Source organism: Bubalus kerabau, chromosome 5, assembly GCF_029407905.1.
Source record: "Bubalus kerabau isolate K-KA32 ecotype Philippines breed swamp buffalo chromosome 5, PCC_UOA_SB_1v2, whole genome shotgun sequence".
Classification (NCBI taxonomy): Eukaryota; Metazoa; Chordata; class Mammalia; order Artiodactyla; family Bovidae; genus Bubalus; species Bubalus kerabau.
This window is the reverse complement of record NC_073628.1, coordinates 94,228,045-94,252,393: the sequence shown is the minus strand read 5'-3', so window position 1 is coordinate 94,252,393 and position 24,349 is coordinate 94,228,045. Positions and strand designations below refer to the sequence as shown.

Sequence of the window (24,349 nt, the reverse complement as noted above, 5' to 3'; positions counted from 1 at the left end):
TAAATTCCTAAATTGGCAAAGGAATCAAAAGAAGGATCTTGCTATAATCTAATACCTAAGTTTTAATTCCATAAGAGAAAGAACACTCTCATATAAGAATAGGAACTAGAGACATCATAATAATGGAGTAAGATTATCTATTAGGGACACAGAAAAAAATATAAAGGGAAAGATCACAATGGTTCTGGAATTTGGTGCCAAGGTTCACATATACTTCCTTGTGTAAAATGGTAACAGAGGCATTCCAGGGGATCAGGAAAGAGATATAATGAATGTTACCACCCATAGAATTTTCATGGTGCTCACATAACAAGAACTGAAATCTGCACACTATCATTTCAACTGTGAGAAAACAGGTGGAGAGACCTACTCAGCAGATTGAAAAACAGACCTCAGTCTGCTGCTTGTGGCATAGAGATATTATTCTAACGGTCTGTATCTGGAGCCCATTTTTCTTAAACCACTGGACTGCATAAATCTTAGTAACTCAGAAGGCAAACTGTGCCCATGAAAAAGGAGAAGAGCAGAAGAATTTGAAAGTTCACTCCCCAAGGCATTCAGCTAACAAGTTTGCTTTCTATTCAGACAACAGGATTACTGAGAAAGAGAGGAAGTGAATAAAGGAATAATTAGAATAGCTCATTCTCTTAAATAACAAAAACTAATTATGTTGTATTAAGAAAAATAGAATGTAGGGTTTTTTGTTTTTTTTTTTTTCCCAACCGGGAAGAATGACAGATTAAAATCCTTAAGTCATGAGGAAAATTAATGTTTCCTTCTGGAATACTAAACTTTTAGGTTCAGAAAGTATATTACGACTGAAAAATCAAGCCTTCAGAAATCAGGAAATTCCAAAGTATGTCTACAGCAGTGCTTACTTGGACGCGTTACACATGGTACATATTTTACGGTCCATGTTTAACAAATAGCTGGGAGATGAAAAAAAAAGTTCCATATATTCAACATGGCAGAATAAATTCTATAGCAGAAAGAAGAGTTGAAATGTCCTGAACACTACTCTAAGACTTAATTGTCCGTTAATCCACTTTTAGCAATTTGTTTTCCTTTTTTTTTTTTTTTTTTGGTAATTTTTAGAACAAAAAGTCATCCCAGTTGGAAAAAAAAAACTGCATGTGTAAAATACTCTGGACATCACCATCCTATAAATCTTGAGGGGTGGTCCTCCTCTTTTGGCAAATCTCTAAAAATCTCATGAAATTAATGTTTGTTTTCCTCAACTCCAGACGTTAATTTTCTATCTTCAGAACTTAAAAATACTTACATTATTGTCTTCAAATATGGCTTGACTTTTCTTCCTTCATGGAAACAGCATTCCTGCCAACTTTAAAATTTATAGCTACAACCATATTTTTTTAATTTTTAAAAGCACACACACAAAAATACCATAACCCCTCAAAGTGATTTTGAAATGAACATTTCTTCATCATCATAATTATCCCATGTCACACTGAAATGTACTCCAACTTGGCATTCAAAAGGAAAGAACATTTACCTCTGAGTCCCAGTGCAAAATATTACATTTGGAGATAACATCAGCAACTAAAAAATCTTTTAGTGGCAATCATAATCCAGTCATTAAAATGTCATGATGAAGTAAAATTGTGCATCTTGTAGAACAAAATTCCTCCATGTGCATATATATGTGTATAAATGTGTATGTATGGCACTTTCCCAATTTTACAGATTACACCACAGTTTTCAAAAGTACTTTCACATAATTTCTGACAATCCTGAAAGGTATATAACACAAGGATTTTTTTTTAATTATTATTCCATTTGATAGAGCAATAAACTGAGATACAGAGAGGCTAAGTGACTTGCCAAAACCCAAACCTTATCAGCGGCAAATCCTGGAAAAAGAATTCAGACCATTGACTCCCAGACTAGCCCTTCAAACAGAAGTTTAGGTGTTCAGTTTAAATTAGATGAGAAATGTGCATTGCTGGGTTTCTAAAGCAGTTTGAACAATGCTTCGTTTTAGTCCCCCAATATCATAAAAGTTCATAATCTATCTCATTGCTGGAAAAATGGGGCTGTTAACTGGATTAGAGAGAGACTGCATCAAAAGCCTGTGCTTGAAGTATTTTCATTTGCAAAATTACATTTGAAAACCTAATATAATAATTTAGTTCAACAGCTTCTGAGGTAAAAAATATTAAAATTTACTGGAGAATATAAACTCTGAACATTTATCTTTAAAAATAAGTACTAGAGGGGAAAACACTTCAAGAAGAACATAGGGGTGAAATTTAAATTGTGCTGGTTACAAAAATGTGTTCAAAATTTGAATCTTTCCAAACCGGTTATGATTTTTTTCTATCTTTCGTCCTTGAGTTGCGATAACCACCACAGAACAGCACTGCGATATCCTTTTCACTTTTAAGTTATGGTGTCGAGTTTATATCTACATCTGCTACATTTTTATAAGAATCCAACTGGCATTTGTAACCAATAAAAAATCAACATGAAAGGCAGCATTCCTGTTATTTCGAATGACTCAAGGATTTCTTTTTCTTTGAAATTCCTCAAAGAAGCAAGTGAGAATGTGTCAGTTTAAATTTTTACATGCATTTCTCTGTATTTTTCAATTATTAAACAACCTCTAAAAGACAATTTTTTTTCTTTTGCTCTTATTCCCCACCACCACTGAAGCAATTAGAGTAGAGCCTGGGCATAGGCCACAAGGAGTTCACTGACTATGCAGAAAATCATGTAGAAATTCTTGGGTTCCCATTCCGGGCCTAGGGACAAGAAGGCACATCAGAGTCTAGGTTTCTTCCCACTGGTCATTTTGCAGAAGGAAATGAGCAATTCAGACGGTGAGAGCTAGAAGGGCTAGAAGACAAGGGAGCAGGTCTGTGTGATATGTCTGTAGAATAAATACCTATTTAGAAGCTGGAGTGGGCAGTGTGGCTAAAAAGACAGTTGTCCAAAGGAACACATTAATCACTGTGTTCTAACAACTTTACTCTTAAGTCACAGACAGAAAACAGTTTTAAAAAACTTGCTTGATGGACATGAGTTTGAGTAAACTCTGGGAGTTGGTGATGGACAGGGAGGCCTGGAGTGCTGCGATTCATGGGGTTGCAAAGAGTCGGACACGACTGAGCGATTGAACTGAACTGAACTGAATTGAATGTACCAAAAACAAAAATTAGTGTACCAGACACTAGTAATAACTACACTACTGGTTAGGCCACGTCTACAGTGAGACAATGTTCTGTTGAATAATTGTGCCCTTCCTTTCTAAAACATGTCTATAAATTTCTTAGGCCATTGTTTCGTTTAGATCATATGACCTAAATATCTGTTTCCTCAAAGTCAAATGTAAAACTAGGTCAGTCTAGCTTTACATTTTCTTGTGTTTTATTTTTTCATTTGTCCCTGTTCTTGAATACACAGTACAAGTAACAGTACATATGTCTCTTTGTTTTTTATATAAATTATATTTTATATACTTAAAGTTGGAATCACTCACATGCCATTAGCATATTTTAGAGTTGGAATCAAAATTCTTTGAAAGCAATTAGAAAACTGATTCCACTGAAGTACAGAAAAAAATGGTAAATTTAGGGTCTTGAAAATGTCACACAATAAATAACCAACCTTGAATAATTAAGAAAAATGTTTACCTGACAATATCTGTGAATACGGCAATAGAATATTGGCATATAATGCAGTACATGTATAATAGAATGGCAATAAATAGACAAGCTTATATAAATATAGACAAGAGAACATTCATCCAAAAAACAGAGTCGGACACGACTGAAGCAACTTAGCAGCAGCAGCAGCAAGTTCACAAAAGGCAGTTTTAAAAAATAAGCTTCTATATTCTGATTTGTGTGTGTGTGTGTGTGTGTATGCTATGTTGCTCAGTCATGTCCAACTCTTTGCGACCCCATGGACTGTAGCCTGCCAGGCTCCTCTGTCCACAGGATTTTCCTGGCAAGAATACTGGAGTAGATTGCCATTTCCTCCTCCAGGGGATCTTCCCAACCCAGGAATCAAACCTGCATCTCCTGAGTCTCCTGCAATGGCAGACAGATTTTTTACCACTGAGCTACCTTGCAAGTCCCATATTCTGACTTCAGTTCAGTTCAGTTCAGTGGCTCAGTCGTGTCCGACTCTTTGCAGATGTCCAAATAGCATGTATATTGTGAACCGTGCTTGATATTTCAAATTTATGTGAGAAATTATTCCCAAACTGATTTTAAATGTGCATCTGTTACTGCTTATCCATGGGGGCTCAAGTACAAACTGCAGATCATCATCCAAAAACAAGGAGTATCTGAGCTACATATGATTTCACATGCTGCGCAATAAAGAAGTCAGCTCCGTTAGCCAGAGAACATGACCCCAAGGCCATGAGGCTCGGACCTCCTCAGTAGGTTGACTCAGAGTTAATCCTGACACAGAATGTACTCTCGAAAGATGATGAGGTTGTAGGAGAAATTCATAATGTATATTTGAGACAAACCAGCAGGAGAAACGTACATGACAATCAAGGATTTTCACGTACTTTGCAAAGCCAATGAAATCTTCATGGTTGGTGTTGATGTAGGAGACTTGGATGTCGATCAACAGCAGCACCTATAAGTCAAAGAAAATCACTTCAGTAAAAACCCATCTTAAATATTCTCAAACACTAAATTCAGTAATTGTCCACAAATTATTTATTCAACTTCAAAAGGATGTTTTGGTTAGAATGAAAAGTGGCATTAATTTTTTTCATTACACTTTCATAATTTTTACTCTAAATTCAAAAACAAAAAACCTATGTGAAACATCTGAGTCACACTTGAATACAACAGCATTATAGTTTACAGGCATGTACTCTTTGCCAGTTTAACACAGAACCTAGAATTATTCTATGCCCCTAAAATGTAGGCATAACATTTAAAAGGACATATGTATAAAAAGACACATGGCAAAAAGGCTACAAGGAGCTGCTCAGAGCACTCTGTTCCTGCAGACACTACACATTAGCCACAGAATAGCAACATCATCTCTTGTTTCTCCTCTCCTCTCCTAACTCTTTAAGCTCCCTCTAGGCCAGCAGGAGAAGTATCCCATCAACCAACTCAAAAAGGCAATATCCAAATAAATAGAAAACCTCCTTAAGATCAATAGACTTCACTGAAGGTGACTTCTGAGTGCATCAAAGCACCATGATAACAGTTCACTGGCAAAGTCTATGTAATGCTCCCCAGTAGGTGCTTCATCAGGATGGCCTTCTCTGATCCTTGCCCAAGACCTAGTTGGATCATGTTATTTACTCTCATATAATCTATATATCATGGCTATATTTTTATTTATTAAACCCTATACTTTTCTTTGAGCTGTTTACCACAAATGTGATTAATTATTTATATTATGTTTGATGTTTTGCTTCCCTCCAAGACAGTCAGCTCCATGGAGGCAGAGATTATACTTAACTTGTTCATCACTCTATCTGCAGAATCTAGCAGGATACACAAAACACATGCCTGATAAATAGTTTTGGCTGTAAATTCCATAACTCTCTACTAGCCTTGAAGAACAGTTTACTTTAAAGGGAGCAATTTATTCCCATATAGTTAATACATGGCCAAGTATTTTTGTTTCTCACTCATTACCAATGCTCTGGTCTCTGCTTTTATGGCTAATTTCAGTTGGTCATCTGACCAAATATTATGGTGAACCCCAAGGGGCCTACCAAAAAAGAGTAAATGAATCACCCCAAACCATCCCCACTACCAATATAAAGTTTATACCCAGGTACTATTGGGTCAACAATATCATACTTGTATGAAAATTTTCATAGCATCATATAGTTTCGTTTCTTCTCTTAATGAAGAAAACTGAAGAGTTAGGAGGGGTGATAGTTATGAGATTATCTGTGACACTGCCACTATTCTCCCTACAATAAAGCCAGATTCTATTAAATTTTATACCCCCAAATCCATTTGCCAGGAGTCTGGATCAACAAACCATAATATTTAAGCACAAATAAATTGTCACCATAAACAGAAAAATATCTACATAATTCTCAGTATCGCCAAAGGCTGTCATGAGTATCTTGGCCGTTCACGCACATTCACTTGGATTGCAGCACAGGGGAAAAGTGGAAGAAAAATCGCAACTATGGCTGTTCTCATTCATATTCCTGGAAACTGGGAGTCTGTGTTCATCCTAGGAAAAGAGCCAGGTCGCATGTGGGGGATGGAAAGGAAAATAGGACATTTTTTTCTCCTTCTTTTCACTCTTTCAGAGTTTCTCACTGCCTTTCTCACCCACAGCTATTGAATATTTAGTTGAAGAAAAGTAAAGCCACTCCTGGTAGCAGTAATCACCCACAAAGTCAGTCATTTCAACATGCATTTAGATGTATGGGAGCACCTGGAATAACAGGCACACATTGAAGTTCCAAAAAACCCTCTGTTTCATAAAAAAGTTCACAGATAGATTTATGGTTTTTCATAATTTTAATTCTCAAGAATTTTTCCCTAAGAAGTTTCCAGAGCAGAAGTTGGTAATAATTCCATTTTTTGAGAAAACTGCAAGAATACCTCAGAGCAGTTCTCGTACAGAGGCCTAAGGAAATGGCTCACTCTCTGACCAATATGGCCTCAAGCAGCATAAAGTTCAGAACTCAAATGTGAAATCTATGCAAACTGACATGTTCACATTACCAAAAACATGAATGTTTTTTCTATGCCACAGATGTCTTTATTACTTGTAGCAAACACCAGCTTCTTCAGGTGGTTAACTGTCAGACCAGGCCACGTGGGACAGTCACTTAGAAGGGAGATGCTCACTCCCTCCCTTAACTCTACTTGGGGAATGAATTAATCACTCCATCAAAGGTAGATGGGAGAAAGTCTATCTAAAAATTAGGGGAAAAATGATTTCTCATGTCTACTGTGTGTCATAGCTCTTTAGGAACAACAACAAGAACAACTTAATGAAGAACTAAGAACCTGATTTGGATTACTTTATTTCATGTTCACAAAATGCCTATGAGTTAACTACCATTATTATTCACTTCCAGATGAGGAGACTCAACTGTAAATAACTTGTTCATTTACACAGAAAGTAAAATGATAGAGCTTGGATTCGAACTCAGGCAGTCTGAACCCAGAGCCCACAGTCTTCATGACAATAAGTTTGTCATTTCAGTACAACAAATCTCTGAAACATGAAACATCAAGAAGTTAACAACTGATTTAGATATAAACACAAAAGATAATTAAGATAATAATTGTACTACTTTTTCCTTGGTATTTTTTTTTACATAGGATCCATAAGAGTTAAGTAAAATGTATTATCATTTGAATTGCATTGAATAAATACAAATTAAAATGGTTATCTTATTTACTTAAGGTCAGGAGTACAGCTGATACCAGAATTTGTTTCTCGGTCCAGCAGTAGGCGTGACATCAGGTATGCAGGGGAACTCCTGGTCTATAGGGTCGTATATCCTGAGGACCCAGGCTAGTTTTTACTGACTCATGAGTTAATATTGAATTGTTTATCTCCATTAAGTCACAAAGCCTATTTCTTCCACTTTTGATTTAGGCATGTTGCATATGTCTCTCTCCCCATGGTTTGTGTCTACCTCTCTCTTCTATTCTGCCTTCCTCCTTTTACCCAGTTCTTTCTCTCCTCCTTTCCAACTCACTCCAGAACTACAAAATCCCAGAATTCTAACTTGCAGAGGACTTCAGAGATCATATAGACCAGCATTTCAACATTATACATGAGAAAACAACAGTCCCAAGAAGTGATTTGCTCAAGAACATGTTATTCTCTGGTGAACACATGGCTAGAGGCCAGTGTCCTCTCCACACTGTCACACTTGCAGCTGTGTCCTGGAATTGAAGAGCATCTGAAACCTTTTTGCTTCCCTTTACAAAATATTATAAGTAACTAAGAAAACATCTACCTAAATTTAGGAAGCTTCTATTATTTTCATGTAGTACTTTTTTAACGAATTATCCTCACCTAAAAATAATCTTTCATTCATAGAGCTAGCCAAGATTCAAAGACAATTTCAAGGTCACTCTTTACCAACCATATGTATAAATAGTTACAAAATAGAAATGCTTAAAATATTATATCCTTAGTGTTTTAAATTATTTAAATATTTAAATAACTGTTTTAAATTTTTATAACTAATTTAAATATCCTTAAACATTTTTATTTTTTTAGTCATAGGTTCCATGGATAAGCTGATGAGTAGCTTTATCCAGTCTCTTCAAGCAAAAAAATAAATAAATAAAAGCACTAAACATTTTGCAAAACATTTTAGGAATTTATGAATATTTTGGTGTCCATCTGTGCCCATTAAAAGTTAAGACATCCTATCTCAAAGAAAAAATCTGGTATGTTTCTGGATTAGTGGTTTTCAAAGTGGAGGGTGTATTAATACATGCCCAGGGTATACATGATGATTCATAAAGCATTGAGGAAACAATTATGGAAATCCTATTACTGTGCTTTAAATGCTATCTTTCTAAAGTCTTTATATATGTTTATATTTTTAACATATACATAAGCTGTTAGTATAGCAACACATGTATAATATTCATAAATAAATAAAAATAAACATATGTGGTGGTGTTCTCAGTTCTTTATTTTTCCATTCAGGGATACACCAACTCTTGGAGACCACCAAACAACCTTGGAGAGACCTTCCACTTCCCACAAGGACCCTGCCCACCAGGGACGGTCTCTCCTCACCTGGTCCTTTGTCTTCCCTTCTCGCTCACGAATGTGGTTAGCAACAATCCTTTCCGTTTCCTCACAGAGTCTGGGGAAGTTTGCCAGCTATCAAGAGAAACAGATCTCAGTGTTAATACTCAAATATTTATACTGCCAAAAAAGAAAGAGATAAGTTATGTTATATTCCAGAAGACATGCATTACCGTTCTGTAAGCAGAAGTGAAATAGCCTAAAGAAGAATGGCAGAGTGACAGAAGAGATTTCACAAACTACAAACAGAAGTAACTATATAATCTGAGATAAAACACTTCAAAACCAGCAGAGCAATTCCCTACAAAGAAAACAGAAACCCAGATAGCATCCAGCACTCTGCTGTACAGAGTTAGCACTTAATAAAGTTCAAAGATGAAGAAGACAGAAATGAGGATGAAAAGGACGATAATGACTAACATTTATAGAGTGCTTACCACGGTCCAGCACTGCATGAATTATCTCATTCAAAAATGCACAATAGTCATAAAAGATAGATCTGATTATTAACCTCGTTTTATAGAGGAGGAAAACAAAGCCTAGAGAGGTTAAATAACTTGCCCAAGACTCTACAGTTCAAAATCAGTGGGTCCTGAATTCCAACCCAAGGACATTAGAGTTCATGGTCATGTCCATAACTCTTTGAGGATGATTCATTCCATGAACCAGAGAGATCATTTTTTAAAAAAATTCTCCCCTAACATATGGGCTTTTATGTACATGTTTTTGGCAAAACTATAAAATAATACATGTCAATCACTTATCCCATATAAATTATTCAGGTAACTGTCCAAAATTTAGTTTGCAAAAGTGAATGAATGAATTATAGTTGTTCTCAGTATAAGGAGGAAGAAGAAAAGGATGATACAAGGATGTTCAATGAAGCCTAATCTAAAAAGAGGATGTAGTCAGGTAAAGTTGTGTGGGAATGGTTGTGGGAAGAATGGAGCTTGCCAAGCACAGGAATGTGTATAAGGTGCTGGAGGACAGGGACAATGAGTAGTCAAAGAAGTAAAGGAAGTTCAGTGCAGAGAGCAAGGGTGTGGTCTTCAGAGAAAAGTGGGCAAATTCATGGCTTATGACAAGCAAATTTTAATTCCATTTATATTAAAAAGCACTTGCAAATTAGTAAGATCAAAAAAACATGACTTAATTTAAAAAGAAATTTAATGGTCATTAAGCAGGGAGAAATATCACACTGTACAAAGAGAGTAATGCAAAGAGAGATAATAACCATTATGTTGTCAAATTGCTATAATTATTTTTATAAGACAATGCACGTGAAGGTATATTAAAACTAGCACAGTTTAAACTTGCTGAAGGGATGTCAATGAGAATAATCTTTCTGTTAAGCAATTTGGCAATATGTATCAACAATCTTAAAGACACATACAGGCATCAGCCTAATTATTTCATGAGATTCTAAAATAATAAGGAAATTCATCATAGCATTACTTGGAAAAGCAACAATAAGACAAATAAACATAATTTTATAAACCACCTAGGTAACCAATGATGTTAAATAAATTAAGGTTAAGTCTACTAATGGGATGTAATAAGCCATTCCAAATAATATCTAATATTTGATTTTTAATAATTTATAATATCTAATAACATGATAAAGTGTCTAAAATAGATATTGGGTGAAGAAAAAAATCAGGCTACTAAATACATAACCTGATTACACACAAGTATACACAAACCCACACACCCACACACACACATACACACACACAGTCAAAGGCCATCATATATCCTTCAAGGATATAGCCCAAGACCTTAAAAATTCCTAAATTCTTGAGTAATAAACACTATAGCACATAATATTTCCCCTAACTTGTAAGCTAGGTCTCCCTGAAATGTGACTGCTCCATGGTCACTGGTGTCACTGCGCACGTGGATTTTTCAGCATGCATGATGTACACCAGTGCCTTGGCAAGATAGCAAACTGCACTACTTCATGGAACCATCATGATCACAAATCACATATAAATGGTAAATCATCTTATCCTGTAAGTCTGTGCACAGAAAAGAATCTACACAAATATCAATACTACAAAACATTAATAGTAACAACCTCTTTGAATGATGGGCTTAGGCATAATTTTAATTTTTTTCTACATACATCTCTGCATTTTCCAATTTTTTCTACAGTAACATAAGGTACTTTTATAAAACATCATTAGAGCATAGAAACCTGGCTGCCTGTTCAACTCAAATTTTACAGCCTAGTGTCTTTTTATGAGATCACCAGAAACCACTACCCCTTACTGAGACTCCTAGCTGAATCCTGAGATATGTGCTCATTTAAGGGCTTATTTCATGGATAACTTCAAGATACAAATGCAGCTTCCATTCTGAGTTCTGGAAATATTCTTCGAGGCAAGTTCTATCATCTCATAGTATCATCCTTTATACTCTGAGAACATTGCAGATTATTTTTTATGTGACCTATACAAAGTTTCTAAGTATGGAAGGGATAGCTGATGAATGTTTGTCCTTCTCCTTGACTAATGAGAACCTAGGTGGTACATGCAGCACTAACCAGTAGTCTGCACTAGACCATCAGAGCAATTGCTCCTCCTCTTCACTCAGACATCATCCCAGGCTAACAGTGCACACTTGCTTTGATGATAGCCACACTAACAGAGAACCACACTCCTGCAAATGAGTGACTGCAAAAGCAATAGTGATCTACTGAGTAGGGATGGAAGGCCTATAACAATATTTAGAAAAATGGATTACAGCAGATTATTTCTAAAACACCAAAGAGTGGCAATATAAATATTTATTCAGAAACTAAATACTTGATAGACAAATAACCCCAGGCTCGTATGCTCATATGTCAAGGAAAGGCCAAAACGACAAGAGTATCTCATGAAGTAGAAACAACTAAGAACCCTCCAATCTACTGCCCTTGGCAGAGGGCTGAGAGTTTTTTGTATGTCTCCTGATCTTTCCAAGCTCAATTTCACCAAGAAAGGAACCCGCCAGAGCCATATTTTTATATATATAATTGAGATGTGTCATGTGTGTTAGTCACTCAGTCATGTCCAACTCTTTGTGACCCCATGGACTGTAGCCCACCAGGCTTCTCTGTCCATGGAATTCTCCAGGCAAGAATACTGGAGTGGATTGCTATTCCCTTCACCAGAGGAACTTCCCAACCCAGGGATCGAACCCTGGTCTCCTGCATTGCAGGCAGACTCTTTACCGTTTGAGCTACAGGGAAGTCTAAATTGAGTAATTGAGATAACTGGAAGTAAATGAGTCTAAATTCTAAGTGGAACAAAAAGGAAAGAGAACACAGTAGAAGAACTGCCCTCATGGAGGCAAAGGAGAAATATTGAGGGAGACAGTAATCAGTGAAAGATCTAGGCATTACTGAAAGGCAGTAATGAAGTTAGTATGGTTTCTCACTGCTTGATCTTAAAAGGTCTGTAGGGGTGTAAAAAGGTTGCTGCTGCTGCTAAGTCGCTTTAGTAGTGTCCGACTCTTTGCGACCCCATAGATGGCAGCCCACCAGGTTCTGCTGTCCCTGGGATTCTCCAGGCAAGAACACTGGAGTGGGTTTGCCATATCTTTCTCCAATGCATGAAAGTGAAAAGTGAAAGTGAAGTCGCTCAGTCGTGTCCAACTCTTCGGGTGCACAAAAATCAAAATGATGACTTTAATTGCTGGCCCTCAAATGTAATAGTCCAGTTCTGATTCTTCATGATACATACAGAAAGAAGGCCAAAAAAAAATGTCCTACTGACATTCGAAATGACTTTCTGCCACTCATTAGCTCATTTAACAGGGTCCCTTTCACTTTTCACTGCTCAGTTTGCCTGACTCTCTACTTAGCTTCAACAGATACTCAACTGATCACTCACTTCAATCCCTCACGGCTCTTCAATATCTCTTACTGAAGATGCAATCAGTTTTCTCAAATGTTTGTCATTATAATTTTCAATCTCTTTTGCTCTGGATGTTGAATTAAAAGCTTACCACTGTAAGAACACATTTGTCAGTCAAAATTTTAATCACGTATGCCAAAATAATATTAACCTAGAAATCACCATCATTAGATTTTTATTCTTTTATTAATTACTTAAATATTCTGCAAATTGATTTGTACAGGATCAAGGAATTAAGGCTTTGCTATTGGATATAATGATTTTATATTCTTAAATTTAGTTCACAGTCATTCACTTAAGCATTTACTGGGCACACGCAAAAGGCAGCTCTATGCTCAGTTTATGTCAAAGCACCTGATCTTAAAAACCACACAGTTTTGAGTGGCAGATTGATTATACAGATAATTGTCATACAAGAGAAAGATCTCACAAAAAGCAAGGAGAAACACAAAGTAGTGAGAGGTTAAATCTGCTCTGAGAAGGCCTCAGAAGACCTGATGCTTAAACAATGATAATAAAGCTTCCAGACAAAGCTGAACAACTGTTAAATGATAAATTGCTTCTAAATAGCTTATGTTGAAATTATGTTGCATATTTTTAATTAATAATGAAGATTCAATGGAGCAATAATACAACATATATGTATTTAGGAACCAAAATTTTAAATATATAATTCTAAGAGAAAATTTTAATTCTGTTTTCATTTTAATTTTAATTATGTGCAGAACTGCACATGTTCTGAGACAAAGTATTATAGTACCATCATTTTTTATATACAAAAACATATTTTAATAAAATCCAATGTTTTAAGTATTATTTAGGATAGTGTTTAATTATTTTGATGAAACATCAATGTAAAAATTTAATTTTAAGCATGGACCACATTTTTCCCTAGAAGAAAAAAAAATCACTTGAAAGACATTTCTATACAATAAAAACAAATCATAAGCTTATAAAGTATATTAATCATTGATTAATCAGATCATGAGAGCCATGCTATTAGGTTTCTCTTGGATCAGATACAAGGTCAGGCAAGATTTCTATACCTTCAAGAGTAACTAGTTCAGTGCCTTAAGCAAAGACTCAGGTTATTAGGTAACCATGTCTTCACAGTTGCATACAAAACATAAATGAGAAAATAAACTAAAAATAGAATAAAATTTCTTTTATGTGCATGACCTGAGTTGATTGATTTGGCTGACCTAAAGTTATGGGCTCTGTTTTGATCAAAATGCTATAAACCATCCAGTGTTGGCCATGTACTACAAACTGAGTAGCAATAATGATTTCACTGCTTATGAAAAGTGAAAGAGAAAAAGTGTTAGTCGCTCAGTTATGTCCAACTCTTTGCAATCCCATGGAATGTAGCCTGCCAGGCTCATAAAAGCTTACAATAGTTTCATTCTATTTATGTGAATTAAAATCTGCCCCCAAAACCCTTAGTGATTTTTAATTTGTATGTAGCATAATATTGGCTTTATTCAGGAGATGAGAGAATACTTATTTGGGCACAACACATTTGTTATGTAAAAAGGAAAAACAGAAGTATTCACATTTACAAAAGTGATCAAAGATGAGGAGAAACTGTAGTACAAACAGGTCAAGAAACTGCACAAGGGTAAATTTATTGATGATTTGATATTTTAGGGGTGGACTTATGAGAAGTCTAGGAAGATCTAAGTAAAGCTGGTAAAAAGGGAAAGGGCCAGAGTCCATCCAGGTGGCCTTGGGTAAAGCAGTTAGAAAGATATGCTGTTAGCCCTCCTTCTCTCTCCAAGTGGGCAAATCCCAAACCTCAAGTATTTTCTACAAATAATGGAAGAAATGGTGGGGTCTGTGAAAGAAGAACATATGTAGTAAGTTGGTATGTTCTCTTTCATGTTTCTGACCTTATCATTTCTTCTAAACAAAGGAATGAAGAGAATGCTAGTGTTATTTAGCAGATGCTAAGGAGTTAAAAGAGCTTCCCTTGTGGCTCAGTGGTAAAGAATCTGCTGGACAATGCAGGAGACAAGGGTTCGATCCCTGGGTCGGAATGATGCCCTGGAGAAGCAATTGGCAGCCCACTCCGGTATTCTTGCCTGGAAAATCCCAAGGACAGAGGAGCCTGGCAGACTACAGTCCATGAGGTCACAAAAGAGTCGGACACAACTTGGCAACTAAACAACAGTAACAAAGGAATAGAAGCAAAAAGTTCAGCCTTGAGTGAAAGAAAGCTGAAAGATAGTCAGAAGAGCCATTGTCTCATTAAGTTATTCAGAAAACATCTGAATAGAACTGCAGAGTGGGGTTAGTGCTGGGTCAAAAAAATATCTGAAGACAATAATTAGGTTTTCATCATCACTTCACATTTATTTCTGATAGACATTATTGACTGGTTAAAATGGAACAAGAAAAACCATACTGAAGGCAAGAGGAAAAGCGGGGGCCAGGGTAAATTATAAATTAGGAATTAATTGCAAAGATCACAAATCTTTTAATGAATTGTGAAATTAAAAGGTGAGATTCCTATCTCTTGACTTTTAGCCAAGTCCCAGGACTGAATTTCATATGTGCATGCATGCTCAGTCGCTAGGTTGTGTCCAACTCTATGGACTATAGCCCGCCAGGCTCCTCTGTCCATGGGGTTATCCAGGCAAGAATACGGAATGGGTTGCCATTTCCTCCTCCAGGGAATGTACCTAACCCAAGGATCCAATCCATGTCTCCTGCATTGGCAGATGGATTCTTTACCACTGATCCACTGAATTTTGAATAAAACTCAATAAATGACTCAAATTTTAATGCACAGCCTGATTTGAAATCTGAGCACCATGCTCCATTACATGGGCATCTGGCTGTATGCAAAGCAAGTGTTTGACTGGACAGCCAACCATTAGAAGAGGTGAAATGTTAAGTCTTTATGTACAGATTGAAAACCAGAGCAGATCCACCGAGACCTAAAAAAAAAAAATCCTATTTAAGCATGATGTTTTGCAGCTCTTCTCCTTCCTCCTACAAGCTTTCATGGAAGGTACTCAAGTGACTACTTTAGCCAAAATGATAATTGCCTACCAAGTCAGTGAGACATGAGTCTGTATTCAATTATTGATTCCATAATTATTATTGAAAACCTGGTGTGTAGGGGTTATGACTAGAGTGATGAGCTTAACAAACTAAGTCCCTACTTTCAGGGAGCTTACACTCTACTTTCCAAGCTCCATGTCCCTTTACTGTCCAACAACAAAAACAAAAGACGTATATAGTATAATTTATGTGATCATATGTGCTGCAAAGAAGTTTGCTAAGTAGATGAGTGTGTGTGTGTGTGTGTGTGTGTGTGTGTGTGTGTGTTCAAAGGGAAGCATGTGCAGTTGTAGGTAGAAAAGTCAGAGGAAGACTCTGATCACATGGCATTGGAGCAGAGACCTGAAAGAAGTGAGGATGTGACCCATGCAGGAATCTTGAGGCAGAGTATTTCCAACACTGGGAATGAGAAATGCAAAGGCCCTGCCACCACATCTCCTTGATCTGTTGAAGAAACAAGGAAACCAGTGTAGCTGGAGTGGACTGTGGGGAGGGAGATGGGAGGAGTTTAGAAATGAAAAGGAGCAAGATCATGCAGGGTCTTGAAAGTCATGGTTAGGTCTTTGGATTCACTCACTCAGTTAAGTGTATTCAGAATCAGATATTTACTTACCTAACATTCTACAAAACTCAGCATTTCTTCTCACAGAACTTTATAATGAAAAATCTTTCCCAGTATTTCTAATAACCAGCTAGCATATCTTTTTTATTTCTTTGAAAAGCTTTTTTCTAAGCAGAGGGAAAAAAATCAATTAATTGGTATGATGGTGATCCAAGAATGTGGCTTCCCAAGAGGCCAATAAATGGCACAGTTGCTAAACTGTGGTTAAAAAAAACAAGCTGTTCCTCTCAGTGCTTCCTGCAAAGAAGCTCAAGACCCTGCAACGATGCACTGGAGAAGAGGAGGTAGAGAAAAGCAGCTGAAAGATGATGCCCACCAGAGAAATTCCAAAGTTGAGATGTCCCTGGAGTGAAGCCAAATAGCTCATAAAACTCAAAGGTCCCTGTCCTGTCCTCCAGTGTCCCAGAGACAACAGTGAGAACATATCCAAGAAATAGTTGCACTCTCCCAGTTTAGCTTTGTGTTTTGTTATGTGAACATGCATAAATTCCATGTTTTTCAATGATGTTTATTTATGTGGCTTAAGAAAAATAAAGTTAAATATTTTACACATAAGAAATTCAACATGAGGAACTATAAATGAAAACACTGTTTTAAGATTATAAATATATATGCATGTATGTGTAATGGGTTGGCCAAAAAGTTTGTTTGGGTTTTTCCATACCATCATACCATCTTACAGAATATATATATATATATATATATCTCCACAATACAGTGAGAGTAACTATACATTTCAGATTGCCTGGAGCAGTCTTGGTTTACTCATATTATTCAAGTGAAAGTACCGACAGTTCTCCCTTTCAATCTCAAAAATGTCCTATGTTGGCCAATAAATTATATGGTCATCTTATTTATGGGTTGTGCTCAAAAAGGGTCAAGTAAATTAAGGTGTGGCATACTCAACTTTAATTAGGATTATTTTGCTTTACAAATGACTTTAATTAGACCAGTTTCAAAGTAAAAAAAGTTTAAGGTAGACAAAATAAGGCCAAAAATCAAGAACATTAAATCAAGGAGTAAGGAAAAGAATAGATTGAAAGAAAACCTGTCCAGATTTTTATCATTTTAAAAGGGTTAGCTAAAGGTTGCAAGATGGCAAAGTAGAAAGACATGCACTTACTCCTTATTACAAAAACACCAAAATCACAACTAACTGCTGAACAACCATTCACCAAAAAAAGAAAGAATGCTGGAACCTATCAAAAAGATACCCTACATCCAAAGACAAAGAAGAAGCCACAGGAGATGGTAGAAGGGCACAATCATAATAAAATCAAATCCCAGACCCACCAGGTAGGTGACACATAAACTGGAAAATAATTACACTACAAAAGTTCTCCCACAGGAGTGAAAGTCCTGAGGCCCACATCAGGAATCCCAGGCTGGAGATCTGGCAAGAGGAGGAGGCCCCAGAGAATGTGGCTTTGAAGGCAAACAGGGTTGGATCACAGGAGTTCCATAGGACTGGGAGAAACATAAACTTCACCCTTAGAGGGTACACACAAGTGTGCACCAGGACCCAGAGAAAAAGCAGTGACCTTTTAAGAGAATGGGCCAGACCTACCTGCTAGTACTGGAGATGAGGGAGGTTTGGCTCACTGTAGGGATGAAGACACTGGCAGAAGCAGTTCTGGTGAGTACTCATTGATGTGAGCCCTCCAGGAAGCCACCATTTCCTCCGTAAGACCTGGCCCTGCTCAATGGCCTGTAGGCTCCAGTGCCAGGATGCCTCAGGCCAAACTATCAACCAGGCAGGAACACAGACCCACTTATCTGCAGATAGGCTGCTTAAAGTCTTCCTGAGCACAGCCCTGCCCACCAGAGGGAAAAGACACAGTTCCACCCACCAGTGGGCAGAAACCAGTCACAACTGGCAGGAAGCCTGCACAAACCTCTTAGATAGCCTCATCCACCAGACAGCAGACAGGAGAAGCAAGAAGAACTAAAATCTTGAAGCCTGTGGAACAGAAACCACAATCACAGAAAGTTATACAAAATGAGACAGCAGAGGAATATGTCCCAGATGAAGGAACAAGATAAAACCCCAGAAGAACAACTAAATGAAGTGGAGATAGCAAAAAGAATTCAGAATAATGATAGTGAAGATGATCCAAGATCTGGGAACAAGAATGGGGGGAGGGATAGATTGGGAGTTTAGGATCAACATTTACACACTGCTATGACCAACCTAGATAGCATATTAAAAAGCAGAGACATCACTTTGCCAACAAAGGTCCATCTAGTCAAGGCTATGGTTTTTCCAGTGGTCATGTATGGATGTGAGAGTTGGACTGTGAAAAAGCTGAGCGCCGAAGAATTGATGCTTTTGAACTGTGGTGTTGAAGACTCTTGAGAGTCCCTTGGACTGCAAGGAGATCCAACCAGTCCATTCTAAAGGAGATCAGTCCTGGGTGTTCTTTGGAAGGACTGATGCTAAAGCTGAAATTCCAATACTTTGGCCATCTCATGAGAAGAGTTGACTCATTAGAAAAGACTCTGATGCTGGGACGGATTGGGGGCAGGAGGAGAAAGGGATGACAGAGGATGAGATGGCTGGATGGCATCACTGACTTGATGGACATGAGTTTGAGTAGGCTCCGGGAGTTGGTGATGGACAGGGAGGCCTGGCATGCTGCCATTCATGGTGTCACAAACAGTTGGACAGAACTGAGCGACTGAACTGAACTGACTGATTTAAAATAGATAATCAACAAGGACCTATTGTATACCACAGGGAACTCTGCTCAAAGTTCTGTAATAACCAAAATGGGATAATAATTTGAAAAAGAATAGATACATGTATATGTATAACTCAATCACTTTGCTGTACACCTGAAACTAACACATTTTTAATCAACTATACTCCAATATAAAATAAAAAACTTTTTTAAAGAAGTGACTTTAAAAAAAAGTTTTTTTAAAGAATATTTTAGTTAACCCAGAATAAAATATTCTTTTTAAACCAAGCACAGATTTCTTTAGCATCAGGATAACTTTAGAATATCTAAATTATTAATAATAATTCATAGAATATCTCTTATGTATGGTTAATCATTGTATTGGGTGTCAAGGATAAGAAGACAAAAGACAGCTCTTTTTAAAAGGAGCTTATCATCAGCAACAGGAGGCACTCACCTAAACAAATAAATTCCAAATTGCAATGCAGTATCATAATTGCTATGACAGAAGTAAACACAGGGTGACAATTAGAGCACTAAGAAGGGAATGAAGATGGAGACCAAGAAAGGGTTCACAGAAGCTTTTCAGGAAAAATGATGATTGAGCTGTATCTTAAGGACACTTTCTAAACAAACAAAATCACATATGCAAATATTAAAGACAGGAAAAATTTTCGTGAATAAAAAAAATCACTTAGAATGGCTGAAGCAAGCAAAAAGTGACAACAGAGGTAGCTGGAGAAGTATTCGGGGATCAAATGGTGAAACTAAAAACAACCATAAATGATTTGAGTTTTCTTAAGATATAAGGAGCCATTAAATAATTTTGAAGGAACAGGCAAAAAATATGTGCACATATATTTTTTTAGTTGTTTTGAGATCTTTTTTGTTGTTTTGTTTGTGCACATGTTTTAGAAAGGCCATTTTCACAACAGTGAGGAGGATGAATTTGAAGATGACCAGATTAGAAGTAATAAGATCAGTTAGGAGGTCACTGGAGTAATTTATTTATTTATTTGAAGGGGGGGGGGGGGACCTGTTTAGAACGTTAAGTAAGAAGAGGAGGCAGTTGCAGTAGACTGTAGAGTAGACCATTTTGGTTAAGAAGCTTGAACCAGCAGTATAACTTTGGGAATCAACAATGTTTTAAGTGGTAGCTGAAGTATGGGAGATATCATCTGTAGAAAGGAAAAGAGAAGAGAAGAAAACCAGAAGCAAATTCTGGGGACCTTGGTGGTTAGAGGCAGGCAAAAGTGGATAAAGTCTTGAAGGAGATGGAGGAAGAATCATGAGAAACATGAAAGAGAATCCAAGAGAGGTGTCATCTTCAAAAAAAGAGTAGAATACAACTAAAAATAAGAGTGCCCATTCAATTTGGTAATCAAATCTCTGGTTAACTTTTGTCATAACTATTCCAATAGAATGGTGGGTTGAAGCCAAACTTCAGAGGACTAAGGAGTTAAATGGAGATGAGAAAGATATAGAAGCACAAACTACTTTTTTTTTTTTTTTTTTTTTTTACCAAGAATGTTGGCCATGAAAAAAGGACAGTAATAGAGCAGAAGATAGGTTTTTGTTACTTATAGGTCAGAAGAGACATAAATATATTTATACATTGACTTATTTTTAAATGTGATGAAGAGGGTGATGATTCAGGAAACCAAGAAATTCAAAGAGTAAGTTCCTTAAGGAGGTGAGAGTACAAGTAGAAACCCAGCCTTGGTCAGGATTATCACCATGACAGAGAAAAGGAGAGGAAGAAGAGGCATGATTGGGAATACACATAGGTTTGGGAGCTAGAAATTAATGTTCCCATGTATAGCCTCTATTTTCTCTGTGAAATCATTATTGAAAGTGATAAGCAAAGTATCTTAAAAAGAGTGCTAAAAGTTTAACATCACTATTGTGGCAAACACAGCAAGTCACTAACAAATGAAATGCTGAAGACAATGGCTTTATTATGTGGCACTAATCCACACAGATACACAACTACCTTCAAGCTCATCACCAACCTGGGGGAAAAGGAAATAAAAGACAAATAAATTTGACCACCCTTAGTGTTTCAACAGATGGCAAAGTTAATCCAAAAGGAATTAATGTGTGCTTAGTCATTTAGTTGTGTCTGACTCTTTGCAACCCCGTGGACTGTAGCCCACCAGGCTCCTCTGTCCATGGGAATTCTCCAGGCAAGAATACTGGAGTGGGTTGCAATGTCCTCCTCCAGGGGATCTTCCCAACCCAGGGATCAAACCCAGGTCTCCCACATGGCAGGCGTATTCTTAACCATCTGAGCCACCAGGGAAGCCCAAAAGGTAAACGTACTGCTTCTTAATGTATTGCCTCTCAGCTCCAAATTCATGCTTCTTGCCCTCTCTGTGAAAATAATCCTGGGCCCTTAAAGTATTTTCTCATTGCTCACTGGCCCCATGAGAGGTTTTATCAGGAGAGTCAGAGCCTGGAGAGACACTGTTGGAGGAAAAGACAGGCTGAAGCAGCCTACTTCAGTACAAGGCAGTCACAGACCCCCTGGTAGAGCTGCCCTCACCTTGAACAGTTTGCATAAGTGTCTCCAGGGAGAATCCTCCCCATGGTTACCTTTTCCTTCCCAGCATGTTCCAGAGGGCAGATTTCCAGCAAATTCTGCAGCATAACACTACTTTTCTGCCACCCAATGAGCCACATCTAGGTCCTCTTCAAGAAGTCCCAGTCTTAGCTCTGGGCAGGGTCCCTCTTTCCTGGGTGTTCCCCTAAAGGTAGCACCTTAGTAACTGCTCCTTATAGCTTTTACTCCTATCTTCAGTCATTCTTTTAACTTCTTTTTGAAAATTAATTACTTAATTTATTTTTGGTTGTTGCACTAGGTCTTCTTTGCTATGTGCAGGCTTTCTCTAGTGGTGGTGAGTGGGGACTACTCTGTGTTATGGTGCACAGGCTTCTTATTTCAGTAGCTTCTCTGTGGAGCACAGTCTCTAGGCACACGGGCTTCAGTAGTTGTGGGCTTAGATGCCCCACAGCATGTGGAATCTTCCCAGACTGGGGATCGAACCCATGTCCCCTGCATTGTCAGGCAGATTCTTAACCACTGGACCACCAGGGAAGTCCTCTCTTATCTTCTTACTAGCCAATTCCTCACTACTTTAAGCCCCTGTTACAGTTCATACTTTTTTTATATTAACTGTTTCCTGTTCAAATTGCTGTGTGGTTTCTCTCTCCTGATTGAATGTAGACTGATACAGTGGTCAGGAAATATAATAAAATCAGGAGACAGGTAGCTTAAAAAAAAAAAAAAAAACAGAAGCCAGAGGTCTGAAGGTCTCTTTGAACTTAAAGACTGCTTTTAGGGAGAGTAAAGGAGTGAGAGAACTGAAAGGGTGGGAGCCTGAGGCATAATTTTAGGTGTAGAAAAGAACCTCTCTTCCTACTCCCCAGCACCCTTCACACCTCACTCATAAAGTAGGAACCCACCAACATTTCTTCCCTCTTGAGAAAGTATTATGGGAGATGCCCTTGTCATTTTCTCCACCTGTGAGCATCTGAGTTGTGTGAGCCCACAGCTCTCTGCTGCATGGGGCAGGCGCACTATGTCACTGCTTAAACGTGGCCCTTGCTGGAGAGGCCCATAGGTGTGAGGTTAGCTGAAACATGCTGTGCTGTCTCTGGGTGCACATGTCTCTCCACCACTGTGGGCTCTGAGGTTTACCCCCAGAAGAGAAGGCTCCCACTGCAGCAGCAAATCCCAGCCATGCTTTCCAAACTAGATTTATCAGCAGCAAGGTGGATCCTAAACTTCAATTCTCCTTTAAGGTTTCCTACTAATTTTCCAACTAATTGATAGCCAAAAAGAGGGTAATCAGTGTTTTGAAAACCCTAGATTTAGAATTTGAGATTTCTGAAGAATCTATTGGTAGAACATTTGTCCACCATGACAAGGACAGAAAGAGGTCACGGGAGTGGGATGCTAGGGTGGAATGAATGGAGGATTACTGGAATCATAGGTCTCTAAGAACAGCAGCTACTGGGTGTTGAACATGATCTCTACTGAAGTCACCTGAGCCGAAGGTGAGTTTAGGATGGAGAGGAAAAATGCAAGCCAAGTTCTAAATATCTTGATGAATGCAAGGGAGTGACCAGGACTTACTTGATGGTGACAATGAAGAGAAGGGAAAAGGTTAGCAGAGCTGGTAACACCTGGGCCTTGAAGGAAGACTTGTTACAGGAAGGCGAAGGAATAATGTTTGGAAGCCACAAAGGGAGAAGTAGGCCATGTCGCACCTGATCCTGGCCTTTAGATTCTTTGAGTTTTGGCCAATAAGTATCCTTCAACAAAGGGAGCCGAAGGGTAAACAAGAATCTCAGGAAGAAAGCTAGGCTTTACTTAAGGCAACAAATAAAATGTTTTGAGAAGACAGTATAAATATACAACCACGCCTGATCTAGAGAGCTTAATGAAAAGGGAGGTTCAAAGGGTGGAAAGCAAAGAATAAAAGCCAAAAAGTGTCAAAGAACAAGCCGTCTCATCCCATGCCATCGGGACTGTTGGTTTTCCAGTGAGTTGGATACAATGGGAAAAGATTAAAAAAAAAAAAAAAGATTCATACATACCATAAACACTTTATATAACTTAAAACATAAATGTACACACATGTGCCAATCTTTTGATGTAAGGCCAAGGCCTGTTCTCTGCATATGGATCTGCTGATTGGAGTTATGTGTCTTCTGTCTTACATAAACCACATCCTCTGTCTATGATTTCCAGTTTTGCTTTCTTCAAAGTGGACAGGAAACCTAAAGACACTTGGGAAATAATCTGAATGCAGACAGAGCCCATCTAGGTTTTTATAAGTCCTTCCACATCCTTTTAACCTTGTTCTACCTATACCTAGTCCAAAGCAGAGCTTTTGTAGCTAAACTTTAAGTAATTCCAAAGCTGAGTTTTTATGGAAAAAAAATAAAAAGTCTTTCTTGCATTTGATCAATTTATCCAAATGAGAAGGACAGCTGGCTAAACAAATTTGAGGACGAACAGCACAACTGGCCATTGGAAAGAAGACAGTCTTACTGGTGGGAGCAGGAAAGCATGGGCAACCTAAAGAGAAACTCTTGGCTGAAGAAGACACCTGCATGCAGCAACCCATGGGGTTAAATAGAGAACACGGTACCAGTTACTTCAACAAGCCAGTTAAGAGGAGACCAATACTGCACAAGTGACAAGACTGACCGCATTTTGGGGTAAAGGCAAAGATATCAGGGATATGAAGTATTATTAAATGGCTTCAAGCTTCCAAACAAAGAGCTGGCGTGAAGAGCTGACATAAAGACTGTTT

The 24,349-nt window shown here is 37.7% G+C and overlaps 1 protein-coding gene across 8 annotated transcripts in view; it reads right to left on the bottom strand.

The window, feature by feature from the left end:
* DNM3 (dynamin 3) overlaps positions 1 to 24,349 on the bottom strand; it is a 660,520-nt gene that overhangs the window by 379,505 nt on the left and 256,666 nt on the right. For all 8 annotated transcript variants that reach the window (XR_008714900.1, XM_055582241.1, XM_055582242.1 and 5 more), the window contains exons 11-12: positions 8,746 to 8,832; positions 4,544 to 4,614 (exon numbers count right to left, since the gene is read on the bottom strand). Coding sequence is in view for 7 of the 8 variants with exons in the window: in XM_055582241.1 (XP_055438216.1) it covers positions 4,544 to 4,614; positions 8,746 to 8,832 (158 nt within the window). In the remaining variant the exon portion in view is untranslated. The remainder of the gene's footprint in view (positions 1 to 4,543; positions 4,615 to 8,745; positions 8,833 to 24,349) is intronic.